Source organism: Meles meles, chromosome 5, assembly GCF_922984935.1.
Source record: "Meles meles chromosome 5, mMelMel3.1 paternal haplotype, whole genome shotgun sequence".
Taxonomy (NCBI): Eukaryota; Metazoa; Chordata; class Mammalia; order Carnivora; family Mustelidae; genus Meles; species Meles meles.
This window is the reverse complement of record NC_060070.1, coordinates 91479584-91495282: the sequence shown is the minus strand read 5'-3', so window position 1 is coordinate 91495282 and position 15699 is coordinate 91479584. Positions and strand designations below refer to the sequence as shown.

Below are 15699 nucleotides of genomic sequence, written 5' to 3'. Positions count from 1 at the left end.
GGGGAGGGGGAACACAACACCTGAGGCACCCCGGCAGAGGCAACTTCCGTCAACCTCGAGACATCCGAATGACCTCCCAGCTGACCGCAAGCACATCTGATCTTTCTGACCACCTTGTAGTCTAAGTACTGTGTCAGGAGCTCCATTTTATGGATGAGGAAACCGACCCCTGGCAAAACAGGGGGCTTGCCACACCTTGTCCCTCCATGTGCAGGGGAAAGAGTGGGACCTGGGTCTCTAGAACCCAGTCCCTCGCCCTTGCTCTGCCGTCAGAGGACTGTTTTTCCGTGTGGGCTGTCACCCCAACTTCTGTGCCTGGTTTTTCAGGGTCAACCCCAACATCACCTCCCAACAGCTGACTGAGTCCCAAGTGTGCAGAACGCAGAGTTGAGGGGGCCTCAGGTGAGCATCTGGGAAGCCTCTGCACATGGCCCCCAGAGACCAAGGGCTTGTCGTGGCACCTGGGCTCCCCTCCAACCTCGCCTCATCCCACAGGGCCAATGTGCTCACTGGCTACAGTGATGTTGACATCCTGTCGCCGCTGACCAGCCAGGTTGGCTGCATGGCAAGTGTAGACGCCAGCGTCACTCTCGACGGTTCCGGCAAACACCAGGTTGTGGCCCTTCTGGAAGACTCTGCCGTGGGTGGGCAGTCGGACTCCCGCATGTTCCCACCACACACGGGGCTCTGGCAGGCCCTGGGGGGGCAAGCAGGCCACGCGCTCCTCGCGGCCAGCTGTGAACACCCGTGGCTCAAATGGCAGCATGTCTTCAATCTCTGCGGGGAGGGGAGCAGGAGGCAAACCGCCCGATTACCGTGGGTCTCGGTACCTCACACTCTCCCACAGCAAGCTCCGGCCCTTGGTAACACAAACCCCTAGAACACTGCCCCTCCTCTTCCTGGACCCAGCATCCTCTTCCTCTCTTTGTCCTCCGAGCTGCGTTCTGAGTGCAGTCAGGAGCCTAACGCTCCATGTGCCCACAGTGTTGAAGTCAGCCCCCGCTTCAGCACCCCAGACCCAGGGACCCACCTGCCAGGTGAAGCGTGGCCTCAAGGATGACGGGAGGGCCCCTCTGCCCATGGCCTATGCAGCGGTAGACCCCTGCGTTGCGCGGCCGGACCTGGGTCAGCAGCAGGGATCCATTGGCAAACACAGTGGCTCTGCGGAGGTGCGGGGGGCTGCGAAAAGGAGAGAGTGCTATGTGGAAGAAGAGGCCCACAGGCTTCCTTCTGGAAGGGAAGGAGATGGAACCCCATGCTGCAAAGGTCAGAGGTACAGGAAGGAATCGGCCAGGAACAGGACAGAGAGAAGGAAGTGTACATGCCACATTAGTGTGTGTGTGTACACACGCACACGTGTACTCATTCATGAGTGCGCACAGGTGTGTTCCACCTACAGGAGACTCAGCTTTTGGGACAGTGGGGAGAGCCACAGTGTCAGTGAGCCAGCAACGTGTGCAACTGTGGAGACAGAGGGCCACTTCCCACAGAGTTAAGGCCAGCCTGCCAGAAAGGCCCCAGCCCCAGCAGCCAGAAGCCCCTTGGCCACACTAGACAAACTACGGATGTTATTTTTGGGGCTGAAGCCCAGTGGGATCCAAGCCCCTAGCCTACACAGCCACACCCCCAAGGATCAAGGACATGCTTGGTGCCACCAACATGCCCTCTGCTCTCATATGGCCCAGGGAAGGACAAGAGTCCCGATAAAGGAGCTGGCACCACCCAGGACCTTCTGGAAGTGTTTGCTTCCTCCAAAAAGTATGAGTGTGTGTATGTATGCATGTGTGTAAGGTAACCTTACCATCCATCCAGACTACGGTCACCAGGTCCCCTGCGTCCCTCCAGACTGAATCGCTACTCCCCATCCCAGAAGACCCACATAGGCAGGAGGGGAGCAGGGAGAGAACAGAGCCACCACTAGCTCACACAGTGCCTTTGTGTGAACTGGAAAAAGATGCCCTTCCGGGAGGCTTCCCTTTGTTGAACTCATTCCGTAACAGTAAGACATTCTACTGCCATCTGCTGGAAACTTGAAGTAATACATGTATAGCCCTAGGATGTCTGCCACACGGATCCCATGCGTTTAGAGAATGCACCTGGGCAATACACGACCCATACCACTGTACTTGGAACGCCCCTTGCCAGATGCCTTACCGGCTGCGGTTAGTGATGGGAGTCTCATCTTCAAAGACCCACTGCAGGCTCGGGGGTGGCTGGGCTGAGAACTGACAGTGGAACATGGCCTCCTCATTCCTTGCCACCACGATGTCCTGAGGTGCCAGCACTACCCTGGCAAAGCTCTCATCTGGGGAGGAAAAGCACAGGTATTGAGCAGGCAGCGTGGGGAGGCCCCTCCCATCCCTGCTGCACCTTCTCCATCCCCACCCCGGGCTCACCGGCAATGCTCAAGGTGAAGTTCTGGCTGCTGCAGGTCTGCCCAAAGGCGTTTTGGGCACAGCAGGAGTAGAGGCCACTGTGCTCCGGGCTGGCCGGCCGGAGGGTCAGGTTTCGCTCCTTGCTGCTGACCGTGTGATTGCTCTGACCATCGGAGAGGGGGTTCCCATCTCGGAACCACTGATAGGTGGGCCTGCAAGGCCGAGGGCATCAGCAGCAGGGAGGCACAGGGTACTCAGGTGGCCAGCGGACAGGGTACAGAATCGGAGGGTCAGGGCTAAACCCCTCAGTTTACAAATGGGGCTTGGGAGGGGATGTGACTTGCACAGGAACACATAACAATTCAGGGGCATCATCAGGTTCAGTTGCTACAACTCTCAGCTCCCAGAATCCAGGATCATTCCGCAGCACAAGGCTGCCCCTCCTCCGGTCACTGAAGGCTAGCCTGGAGCAGCCTCTGGGCAGGGGTGGTTACAGAATGAAGCGAGGTGCCTCTGAAGACAGTCTGGGTTTTGGGACCTGTCTAGTCCCTACTTGTCTAGAATTACCCTCTCCATTCCCACCCTCCAAGTCAGCTCCTTACCGAGGGTGCCCGTCAATGTGACAGCGCAGTGTGACCTGGGTCTGCGGCTGGATCTCGGCTTCTGAGGCTGGGTGCTTCAGAACCACAGGGCCGGTCTCAATCCCTGCAGCAGAGGCCACAGTTGCCGAGGGGCAGAGCAGAGCAGGGGGCGAGGAGGAAGGGGAGGGCAGAGGGGAAGGAAAAGCAGCAAAGGACACGGCCTGCAGGTTCTGGAGCCAAGAGACAGTGAAAGCCCTGCAGAGCTGAGGCTGGGGCTACACACAGGGAGTGGGGTGGGGGGGCCAGAAACAGAGTATCCCCTCCATCTGTGGCAGGTCAACCCTGACGCTTGGCCGCACTGCCACACTGCTCTTGCCATCTGCTAAAGCATGCAGCAGGTCAAGGGTCCTCCACTTGAAGGGGGGAAAAAATCTTATGGAAAAAACAAAAACAAAAACAAAAAAAACCTTCTCTTCTCCCCCCCACACACAGAAAGAACGGACCGCAAGTGCATTCAACTGGAAACGAGAGAAGCTGAGAGAAAGGAGGGGTCCCACAGGGTTCAGTAACCGAGGACTTGCAGGGAGCGGGCACAGCCCCCCAGCTCTCACATTTGATGTTGAAGGAGGCATTGGCACTGCGGGCCTCCTCTCCTGTGGCGTTGTCCCGTGCCACGCACTGGAAGGCTCCAGAGTCCTGCAGCCGATCCACAGCGGCAAAGCTCAGGCTGCTGCCCTGGGCGAAACGCCTCTCGGTGTCCCGGACGGGGGCCCCATCCAGCAACCAGTATACATGCACCGGGCCTGGGGCCTCAACCTCGCAGCGGAGCAGCGCCCGGCGCCCCTGCAGTGCATCCTGGGAGGATGGCTCCTTGATGAAGACAAGGGCCGCCTGGGCACCTGCAGATGGGGACAGGGGAAAGGCACCATCAGGAAGAGCTAGAGCCACCGTCCTCGCGCAGGTCACCCGCCACCCCGTGCACAGGAGGAAAGGGGCTCCGCACACAGGAGGTGTCCGGGAAGTGCGGGAGAGAAGGATCCGGGGCCCACAAGTGCCAAGTGTCCGTTGAGAAACTCTGAAACCGTGCTGGGCGCCCTGGAGGACACAAAGACGCAGTGCACACCAGTTGCCAGGGGCCACAGAGCAGTTACACAGAACACGGTGGGCATGTGCCCACTGAACAATGCCGGCAGGCAGTGCACAGAAAAGAAAGGGTGTTCCAAGGGTGGGGGGGAGCGGGGACACCGGGGACGCTCCCCAAAGGAAGTTTCTGACATGCGGGTCCTGATGCTGGGCTGATGAACAGAGGACATTAGCAGGCGGCCCTCCCCCATCAATCTTCAGAAACCAGGATGCCAAGCACAGAGCATCTTGGAAGGATTATTCACACTCACAGCCCTGCTGAGGGTCTACCCACAGATGCCCTGCAGCCCAGCATCCCCCAGGGACTTCTTGGGGGAGAGCCACCCTATCACAGGAGAAGCCAATATTCTCTAGATCTGGGGCTATTTCCAAAGGCAGGCCAACACTGCCCCCCGCATCCTACCCTCTATCCCTAAGAATATGTCTGGCCAAGATATGGCTTTTCTGGGTGAAGTTGAGAGGTGAGCATTCCCCTCTCCTGCACCATAACAGTTTGGCTCTGGCTGGGGCCGGAGGGGCACCTACAGAGAAGGGGGGGGCCTGCTACCAGGGGTGGAACCATAGCCAGTGGGAACAAAGGGGAAGTGAGAAACCTGTATTGAGCGGCAGATGGGTTGAGGAGGCGGAGGGCAGGGCTGGGCAGGTGGCATGGTGACAAAGAAGTAACACACCGGGCTTTGTTCTGGGCCCACGTGGGCGTCCTGCAGAGGCCCTGAGCTGCTGGGCCAGGAACACCGGCCTGCCTGCCAGGGGTGGGTGACGACACAGAGGAGGACTTGCAGCCCCTCTGGGAGGAAGAAACAGGCCTCCTGGGGCTGCTACGTGAAGAAAGCGGGACGGTAAGGGCTAGAGGAGGCTGAGGCGGTCTTGCCATGCCCTTCCAAACCTACAGAGGCTAATCACGGCTGTTCCAAGCCCCTGACAGTGGAGTCTGGTTCTTTAGGGCCTAAGAACCAGTCTCCCCACAAAGTCAGCAGCAAGACAAGTGCAGGCTCTGTCAAAGTGAGGTCCCGATGAGGGGCTGCCCCTGTGTCAGTCCGTCTCCCAACATCCTCAGAGGTGCTAGCCCGCAAGACAGTCATGGAGCCAGAAGGGGCCCAGAGCCACCTCCATTACTGCTCAGCGGGGCACTGCTCTTTGAGTGGGAGCATTGCTGGGCTATCCCACCCACTGTGCAAGTTAACAAACCTGTCCTCGGGGCACTGTCAAGCATACCCCCAGTCACTGTGACATCCCAAACACCCCACTCACTTCCAGTCACCACACAGGAATGGGACCCTGCCCCTGCCCCCGCAGAGCAACTCAGCACAACTCCTTTGTGGAGCAGATAGGTAAACAAAGGTCCTCGGAAAATGAAGGGATCTGCCCAAAATCAAACAGCTCATCTGACCATGACCCAAGGAAGCTAACTCCTAGCCCCATGCTCTTCCCAGCTCCGCCCACGAACTCAAAACCAACCTGGAAATGGCTGATCCCACAATGGGACTCAGTCCCCGTGGCCAGGGAGAGAGGCAGACCTCCTACAGACAATGCCAGACACACAAAGGCGCTCAGCTCACTGTCTGACTGAGGTCACCTTAAGGGAGTGTGGGGCAAGAGCTGGGGAATGTGGAGGCACCTGGCACACCGCCCGACTACCTCTCACGAGGCACATGGGCAGACTCGGGCTGACGCCCCAGTGGTCCCCTGCAAATGGGACTCACCGAATTCTGGGGGCCCTCGACCCTGAATTCCAGGACGCTTGTGAAAGGCCAGAGAGATCATCTGCCGTCAGAGTGTAGGCGAACCTCCCCATTTCCCTGCTCAGCTTCTCCAGACCCAGGGAGCCCAGAGGCTCGCCTGTGCAGAGAAACCTTAGTTACGCGTGTGGAATCACAGCTCGGGCTCAACCCCTGCCCCCATCCTTGGTGTGTGACCTTGGGCAAGGCCTGCAGCCAGTCTCTGCCTTGGCTCCCTCGGCCTCTCTCGTGAGCTTGTCATGAGTCACCCACACAGAAACTCATGTCAAGAGACTCAGACAAAGCTGACCCAGAGAACGGCGGCTACCGTTCCTATCTCCATTGGCAGCGGTCTTGCCCAATGACTCTCGTTTTAAGAACACTGGGAAGCTCCCCCTCCAGAGGCGAGGACCACTCCCAGACCCAGATGGGGAGGAGCCTCCGCAACAGAGAAGGGGAACGATCAGGTGGGGGTGGGATGCAGGGAAAGGGGCCGTGGGCTTGCAGGAACCGCAGACCACGGGCCACAGAAATCGGAGCTGGAAGAAGAGATGGCGTGACTCAGAGGGACCCCAGCTCAGCCTCCGGCATGCCCTCCTGGGGCGAGCGCTGCTCCGGAGCTGTGTGGTGAGCGATGCTGCATTCCCAGACTGCCGCTCAGAGCCTCCTGCGCCCCCACAACAGGGCCTGGGAAACATCAAAGCTGGCCCTGCGGGGCCCTCTGTCCTGACGTCAGCTCACAGCAGGTCCTGGTTAGTGCTTGGCTGGGGCAGACTTCAGATGTTATAAAAGGCAGGGAGAACAGCCACCAGGCCTTCTCCAAGCCCCCAGCCCCTGCTCCAAGCCACCGTTGGGGCTGGCCCAGGGCCCTGGCCCCGCACTGGCCGAGAAGGTGACCAGAGGCCTTTCTGGTGTGCAGGGCTTGCCAGAGAGCTCGCTCTGTTGTGTAGCTTGGCGGGGAACAGGCAGAAGGTTCAGGGGCAGATTGGGGAGTCCCTCGCAGAAATCCCAGACTCCAGGAAAGGAGGAGCTGAGCAATGAGGACCTCCTCAGAAGCTTCGGCCAGTCCCAATGACAAGATGGGACAGCAACGACAGAGAGAAGGAAGGCTTTTGGGCACCGAGGTAGTACCTGTCCCAAGGTGGTGCAGTCACCAGCACATTCCTGACCCTGCACCACCGCTGACTTGAGGATATCCCCCAGGGCTATGGTCTGGGGACGGCCTTCTCTGGTGGCACACTGGTCCCGGGCTTCCCAAAGCCACCCCCTCGTTCACAGTCCGACCACCCGTGCATGGTGCCTCCTACACCCAGGCCCCTCCAGAACAGGAGGCTGGCCTGGCCTCTCTGCATCCCTCCCCTGGCCATGCAAGGGGAACCCCGCCCCTCGCCCTGAGGTTGAGTGAGTTCGCAAAGACGGAGCCCCCAGCACAGCACGGAGGACGCGGAGGCTCTGGGGCTGCCCTGCAGGGCACAGAGGGTTCAAGCAGTCCCCCCGCAACAGCAGGCAGCCAGAGCCATCTGCCCCCACACCGGGCGCCAACCCCAACAAAGCTGGAGCTGCGAATACCCAATAAGGGCATTTTCCAAGCCATTTCCTCGGCTCCCCCAACAGCCATCTATATGCAGACACTCTGCCTGCGCCTTGGCCCCAGTGCCCAGAGCGAGGCTGTGCGGGCAGCGGACCAACTCCGCTCCCCACCCCCCTGCAAGCGGCTGGTCCGCCGTCCTCCCTCCTTGCTGCTCTCTGGGCTCCGGGCCCAGCAGACCCATGTGTGTCTGCGTGTACATGTGTGCACACACACGTGTAAACATGATTTTATGGAGAGCAGAAAGCAGCAGGAAGTTTTTCTGCTCTGAAGTAATTTCAGCTACTCGGGTCCAAGCATCCATCTGGGCCACTTAACTACCCGTCTCACGGTGGGGGCTGGTCCTCCTGCTTGAGGAAAAACACCCCAGGACCTGTGCAGGCCCAGAACCTGCCAAACCTGACCAGCTGATTGTATCTATGTGCTCTCCCTTTTCCTAAAGAAAATGCCATCTTTGGGACACATGTCTCAGGACCACGCTGAGCCACCAAGATGCTGGCCGGCTGGCCCTGACGGGGGCATTTCACACAACAGTGTGTGACCTTGTGAGGGACCACCCCCAAGGCCAACCAGCCACACAGAAGTGGCCAACTCCTCCACACCTAAGACTCCATCTCTGGCTCCAGAGCCTGGGTCCCCGTAGGGGACATCCTGGCTCCCAAGTGGCCTCCAGGGCCCAGGCTGAGGTGGCTCCCGTCAAGGCACACAAACCCCTGAGGGAGAGGTTTGCCAACACCCGGTGCCTTGTCTGGGCAATGGCATCAGGACACAGGCCAGTAGAGGCAGCCCTCAACCCAAGCGGCAGGCTAACGTGTGCTGTCCAGGAAACACAGCAGCCCCGGGTCCCCACCCACATGAGGACAGCCCTCCTCACAAGTCCTCTCCATCCAGAAACTCTAAGGGCGCCGAGCAAGAGGCCCCAGGAGTAGCTGGGTCCCTGCACCACAAGTCCTCCCCAAGGGGTCACACACTGTACATACAGACCCTCAGCCTTCTGCAATTCAAATGGCATAACTTTCTCCTGCCCCTGAACCACCCCAAAGGTCCAGGGCTCACACACATATGTCATTTGGTTGAGGAACAAATGTCAACCGCTGCAGGAATAAGTCAAGTGGATGAACAGCAGGCTGAGCTAGCCCACCCCTCACCGAACCACCCAGGTCAGCAGAAACACTAACGCCCCGTGGTGTCTGTGAATCTGGGAACTGCAATGTCCCTCTCTACCACCAGCATGTACCAGCAAGATACTGTACGAGCGGGTTTTAGCACCAGCAACCCAGACCCTGTGACGATAAGCCCAGACCATAAGGATGCAGGGAGTCCCGGAAAATTGACCGCACAAACTGTGAGACTCAGAGGCAGAGCACAAAGTTTCTACCCCCCTCTGCCTCTCCAGGGTCTATGAAAGGCCCCAGGTTCACGGACGGGAGCACCGCAGCCCTCTGCAAGCCTTCACAGTCCTTGTTCTGAGCTGCGCAGGAGGGAGCAGAGCCAGAGCCAGGGAAAACGGGACAGTCTTCCCATCCTGGGATCTAGCTGCAAACATCTGGAGAGGCTCCCACATCCGGATTAGAGGAGCAGAACAAAATAACCAGAGATTAGGGCAGAAACAAAACCTAGCAGGCCAGCTCGTCTACCTTAGATGAAAACCACAACTCAAACCTGTCCTGCCCACTCCTGGGAGGCCCCGGAGGGGGAAGATCAACCTCTGACGGCAGGAGCAGGTCCCTGTGTCCAGCATCATGTGGCATCCAAGCCAGAAGGACAAATACGCCCGCAAATGAGGCTTAAGATGTTCCCCAGCCAGTGGCCACACTGCTGGTCCCTGGAACCAGCCCATCTTCTGCTGGGGCTGGGAGGGCCGTACCTGGGACGCATCTTTCAACCTTGGTAACCCTTACATGGCTCTGATGTCTTCAAGGAAGCAGCAATGAAGTAAATACCCAGCCACGTGAGGTGGTGTGATCAGGCCGAAGGAACACGGCACGGGGAGACCCAGGTTCTAGTCTCCACACAACCACTAACAAGCAGAGTGACCCGAGCCAATCACCACCCCCTCCTAGGCAGACTTACTAACTATAAAATTACATCAACGAGAGAATAGAATGGGATCGTCCCCAAGACCCAGCACTCAAGCTGCAAAGCGCTTCAAAGGCAGCTACAGGAACAAAGGGCTCAAGCCCCAGAGTCCTCTCCAAACCCACCCAAAGCCCGAAGGGAAAGGCAGGGCAGGGCACAGGATGATTCAGGAGATGCTGTAAATAGCAGGTGTGTAGGTCGGAGGTAGCTGGGGGTTGCAAACAGGAACCCGGCACCACTTTCTGACAAGCGGCTCCCATTCCAATGGCTGAGCTCATATCCTGCCTCGCCAGATCTTGCCTCTGCCTTAGCCACACACTTGCACTGAGAGCTCACTGCCTGTGACACCCCTGATAGTCCCATCTGTGCTATGACTGAGAGCTGCACCCTCAAGCTAGGCTGCAAGCCTGAGAAGAGGGCAGCCTCTTCGTGCCCAAGAGGATTCGGCTGTGCCCCTCAGAGGGCCGGCGCACCGTAAATACTCCACCAGCCTTTGGGGGTAATGAAGTCACCGAGAGTCTGCCTGACCTGAAATCTTGTCCTAGGGCTACCTTTATCCCATCTTGGCCAATTTAATTTCCTCCTCTGGGTCCTCAGTTTCCTCTTCTGGAAAATGGCAGCCTTGGAACCAATTTTAGTGATTTTCCTTCGGATTCCTAGGGGAGTCAGCAATATTCAAAGGAAATTCACATTAGGTACAGATGCACAAAATCTGCGTATTTTTTCAGGAAAGTTAAAACAAAACAAAACAAAACCAGAAAGACTAGGTAGGGAACCATGGACCCCAGATTAAAACGTCCTTGGATACGGTGATCCCTGGGGAATCCAAAGGCTTGGTGGATGGGGCCGGGAGCAGGGTTGCTGGACCAGAACTGCCAAGAAGAACCAGGGGTTCGTTCCACCCTCTGTGCCTGGGGACAGATCCATTCTCAGTACCAAGGAGAGAGAACAGACAGCACCAGCTGTCTCCTGAAGACACCGGTCAGAGGCCTGCGGAAATAATACACACTTGTGAGCAAGGCAACAGAGCTGCTGGACCAGGGTGCTGAGAAATGAGCCAGGGCTCAGTCCCAGGAAGACCTCAGGGCTGTTCAGTCAGTGTCCTCGGGGCTCCAGAGTGGACAGAGAGCCCAGCGCCTGGCTGCAGGCTCCACAACCACTCATTAGACTCCCAGGTGCAGAGGTGAGGGCTCCCGGGAACCACAGTGAGAACCGCCCCAGGTGAGCCTGGGGTGCATCCTGTGGTCTTTCCTGGGGAGGAGGGGAGCAGATTAAAAGACAGCCTGAGGACCACCACCTTGCAACTGGGGAGACCTAGCCTGGGTTTATTAATTTTCAAGGCAGGCTCAGAAAATTCTGTGAGACTCTTATTTTCTGAGCTCTTTCTACCCATCTCTGCCTCCTCCCTGGGAGGCTGATAAGGCAGTGAGCACAGATCTCAGCCCTAACCAGAGTGGCCACCACAATTCAGCCCAAATTCCCTATGGAAGGGGACACGATTCCCTGCCTTTTAGCTGGAGCAGCCTGTACTTCAGTGAAGACAATCCTGTGGTGCCTGGGGGGCTCAGTCTGTTAAGCGTCTGTCTTTGGGTCAGGTCCTGATCCTAGGGTCCTGGGATCGACCTACACAGCAGGCTCCTTGCTCAGCAGGGAGCTTGCTTCTCTCTCTGCAGCTCCCCCTGCTTGTGCACCCTCTCTCTCTCAAATAAATAAATAATAAAATCTTTAAAAAAGAAAAAGAAAATCCTTCCTGACTCATAAAGAAATTGAACTGTCCCTTAGACCTGCTCCTGAGGGGCTCCTGAAATGTAACTGAATTAAAAGGAAACAAAATTGAAAATTAATCTTCCTCCTTAGTGTGAGGCACATTTTAAGTGCTCAGGAGCTACACCTAGCTTGAGGCCACCGTATCCCACAGTGCAGATCTGTCCCCACAAAAGGTTCCATTAGATGGCACTGCCTTCGTCCCTCTGACTGCTGGCTTCTTGCACGGCCCCAAGCACAGGCACATTTTTTCTAACCTAAAGAACCCTCAACATGGGGGTCAGCCTCATTTTCCTGAGGAGGAAAGTGGAGTCAGGCTGTCCCAGGAAATGGCAGTCTGTCTGCAAGTACCCTCTGGCTCTGTCCTGCCCCCGTGTCTATCTGTCTGGGTTGGGTCTGTGTTCCTTCCACGATGTTCCTTCCAAGATGCCACGCTGGCTGCTTCTCTCCTTTCACTTAATTCCTTTGATCCACACCCTCCCCCAACCCTTCTGCCGTATTTAATGTAAATCCTTTTCTCTGTGCGCCCTGGGGAAACGGGACTGCGGTCCCAGGGCGGTCCTTTTAACTTCTGTGAGTGGTCTCCGTTCTTGCTCGCTCCACGCCTTACTTTGTTCCACTTAGCGCTGTGTTTGAAGATCTTCCCCCGTGGCCATGTCCTATCTCCTGCTGTTCTCCCAGGAGAGGAACCGAGCTGCTAGGTTTGGGGAGGGAAGATGCAAGTGGATTTTTTTTTTCCCAACAAGTAAGTGGCCGAACACAGCTGTCCACAATTTGAAGACTGGTCTTTAAGCCTGTACCCGCCTCCCTGGGTGCCCCCAGAACCCTGGCCTCTATCGCCGGAGGTGGTCCCCACTGTCTGCTGGGTATCCTTGGAGGCTGTTTTTCCTGACTCCCTCCCTTTCTCCCCGGGCAAACCCAGAAAGTCCCTGAAGAGGCTGGACTTCAGCTGGTTTCAAAGGGATAAGAGGAAGAGCCGGTCTCAGACTTTTATATTTAGAAGCTCTCTGCAAACCACTTCCCGGGGCAGACAGGAGTGGGGAATGTGAGGAAATCACTTCGCTATGTGGGATGTGGAAAGCACAAGCCACTCCAGGCTTGCGGCAGCGGGCTGCATTTGCCACACAGCCCATGACACGCACTGATGTTTCACACATGGGCAGGAGACAAATGTGCCCCTGGGTGGCTGGCAGGAGACCCTGTGGGACAACACGCACTGCGAACTGGCTGTGCCCTCCGAACTAGGGCACAAGGCAGGGCCCAGGAGTCAGAAGCAGACCACCATCCACAAAGTGCCCCTCCCCCAGCCTTCGTTTCTTTCCTTTCCTTCTCCACCTGTCTGACCCAACAGCTGTTTCTGGAAAGCAACCCTTCTCTCCAGGGAGGGGAGAGTCTTAGAAAGGGATGCTGCCGGCTTTGGGCCTCAACCTGGGACACAAAGGATCCGGACTGAGGGAGGAGGGTTGGAACCACCACCGGCTAGAAGAGACACGAGTACCCTCCTGGACTCCAGGCTGCTGGACAGGCTGGGGACAGGTGTGGGGCAGGGCTGTCCAGAGTGCCCACTGTCTCCTTGTGAAGACAGATCTGCTCCCGCCATCAAAAGTTCTCTTAGCCATCTCTGTTAGCATGTGTAGCTGGAAACAATGTTGGAGGGGAGGATTATCTTGGAGTGGAGACCCAATCCTGCAGCCGCGAACATACTGCTCAAATATGACTCAGATGTGATGGGGTCTGGCCTGGTGTGACAAGGTGAGGGGGAGCCATGGGCAGAGGGGGATGTGGAAAGCAGGCCAGCTGCTGAGTTAAATCAAACCATAGATACTTGCTAGGCTCCTTATGACCTCATTTTCTTGCTTAAAATATAAACTTTCTAACAGGGCAATCGTATTCTTTTATTTAACCTCTTAACTGCAAATCACTACTAGTGATTTGCTCCTTTGTTTTTTAAGGAAAATAACCAAAGAAGAGTCATTTGTTTAAAATCAGCTGTTTAGAGAAAGCGTTCTGGCTAAAGATGGCAAAATGAGTATTTCAATCCTCAAATCAATAACAACAGATGAAAAAAATACAAGCGGATGAATAATAGAAACAATTCCTTGTAAGTTATTTTTAAAAGCAGCCAAAACTTGCAACTCATCACCAGATGCTTCAAGCCTAGGAATAACTGACATTGGGGAGAAAACATTATAAAACATAAAACACACACAAACAGCTGGAGGAAAAAAAAATTTTTAAAGCCCCTAAGAGTGGCTGATGCAATAACTGAATTGAATAGCCAAAAAAATGACAAAGACCTAACGTTTATTTCATGCCTACTCTGTCGATCTTTGAGTCAGGGTCTGGAAGGCACCAAGATCTGGCTTCACTTAAGTCTGGAACTGACTGTCCCTCCATTCCAGGAGGTGCTTCTTACAGAACTCTAAAGTCATGGAGGGAGAGAGGGGGGAGAGGGAGGCAGGGAGAAAGAGGAAGAGAGGGAGGCAGGTGGCAGGGAGAGAGGGAAGGGGGCTGCGAGCAGACACTGATGGAAAGAGACAGGGAGATGAGATGAAGGGAGCTGGAGGGGGACTGACAGAGACAGATAAAGAGGAGACAGAGGGAGACTAACAACTGACAGAGGAGATGAGTTGACTCAGAGAGGAAAAGACACAGGCAGAGAGGAGAGAGAGGGACCCAGGTCCTGACAGAAGAGAAGGTGAGAGGTGAACAGGTAAAGAGACATGGGCAGAGACACACGGAGAGAGTCATGGAGACCCAGAAAAAGGGGCAAAAGACTCATAAAGACTCACAAAGACTCATAGCAGACGAATTCACACATATGTAGGCATGCATAGGGCTCCCCACGCCTGTAGAGCAGGGCCCAGCCCCACACTGACCCCAAGTTCAAGTTCCCCTGGCAGGTCTATCCTTGGGTCTCCAGGTCCTCTCCCCCCACCCAACAGCCTCAGAGACTCTAAACTCAGTCCCCAGTTTGGGCCACAGGGCTACTTACTCCATCACTAGACACGAAAGGTTACAGCTCGCCTGTGCACAGGAGACCTGGGGGAGATAGCGAGGGGGGAGGGGCTCTCTAGATACCAGATTCAGGCCATTTATAATGGAGAGCCCTCAAATTAGAGGCTCCGAGTAAATAATTCACCAGGAAAAGTACAGTACCTTCCCGGGGCTCATCCATTATTCACCAAGATAAATGTACCATATTGTTATACTTCCTGACATCTAAAAATGGTCTGAGCCATTAGGCCAGGGGCAAGATGACAGCGGGGCAATTTCCACCGCACCCTTCTAGAACCCTTGACCCAGCAGTCCTGGTGCTTCTGGAACTCAGTCTGCGGCTCTTCATACAAGGGCCAACCATTCGACGTCCACAAAGGGCGAGCCCAGCCTCCGACCACGAGATCTCAAGAGCAGGCCTCCACACGGCCCTCAAGAGCCCACTGCCAGGGGCACCTGGGTGGCTCAGTCTTTAGGCATCTGCCTTCGGCTCAGGTCATCATCCCAGGATCCTGGGATGGAGGCCCGCATCAGGCTCCGTGCGCAGTGGGGAACCTGCTTCTCCCTCTCCCACTCCCCCTGCTTGTGTTGCCTCTGTCACCGTGTGTCCCTACCAAATAAATAAATAAAATCTTAAAAAAGAAGGGAAAAAAAAAGAGCCCGCTGCCAGGTCAGAGGGAAGTCCAGAAAGAGTGTGGACCAAAACTCCCATGTTCACCAGACCCTGAAGATTTTGGTGCTCCTCAAAGGGAAAAGGCAATCCCTTTGCTTGTATCTAAGGGAACATTCTTAGACGTTCAAGGGTTTTTGACTAAGGTGGCAGAGGAGTGTCAGCTACCAAGTGCACAAAACCCAGCGCCCTAGCCTTGGCACTGAGCAAGTCATTCTCCTGCAGGCCCTCGCATCCCCATTTGTAAGGTCACCAGGCTGCGCTTTACCACGCAGGGCCCTCACGAGGCCGCGGTGCCCTCCGGGAAAGCTGAAGAGCTGCACATCGTTACGGCCCTGGACTCCAAAATACAGGCAGGATGGAGATGGGCAAGAGCCCAGAGTCTGGGGTCAAGAGCTGCCCGTACTCCATTCCCAATCTCCCGCTCACCAAATGTATGTCCTCGGGCAAGCTATCTACCCATGCAGAGCTCCCACTTTTGCACAAAATGGTGCTAATAACGTTATCTGCCTCATGGGCTTGTGAAAAGTAAATTCACATGTTAATAAACGTATCATGTGGGGCGCCTGGGTGGCTCAGTGGGTTAAAGCCTCTGCCTTCGGCTCGGGTCATGATCGCAGGGTCCTGCGATGGAGCCCCACATCGGGCTCTCTGCTCAGCGGGGAGCCTGCTTCCTCCTCTCTCTCTGCCTACCTCTCTGCCTACTTGTGATCTCTCTCTGTCAAATAAATAAATAAAATATTTTTTAAAATTTTAAAAATAAACGTATCATGTTTGGAAGAGT

At 56.0% G+C, this 15699-nt stretch overlaps 1 protein-coding gene across 1 annotated transcript in view; it reads right to left on the bottom strand.

The window, feature by feature from the left end:
• Nucleotides 1–15699, bottom strand: part of PTK7 (protein tyrosine kinase 7 (inactive)) — a 62576-nt gene that overhangs the window by 20046 nt on the left and 26831 nt on the right. The window contains exons 2-7 of the mRNA XM_046006585.1: nucleotides 3568–3855; nucleotides 2978–3080; nucleotides 2397–2587; nucleotides 2155–2305; nucleotides 1031–1179; nucleotides 511–777 (exon numbers count right to left, since the gene is read on the bottom strand). Coding sequence (XP_045862541.1) covers nucleotides 511–777; nucleotides 1031–1179; nucleotides 2155–2305; nucleotides 2397–2587; nucleotides 2978–3080; nucleotides 3568–3855 — 1149 coding nt within the window. The remainder of the gene's footprint in view (nucleotides 1–510; nucleotides 778–1030; nucleotides 1180–2154; nucleotides 2306–2396; nucleotides 2588–2977; nucleotides 3081–3567; nucleotides 3856–15699) is intronic.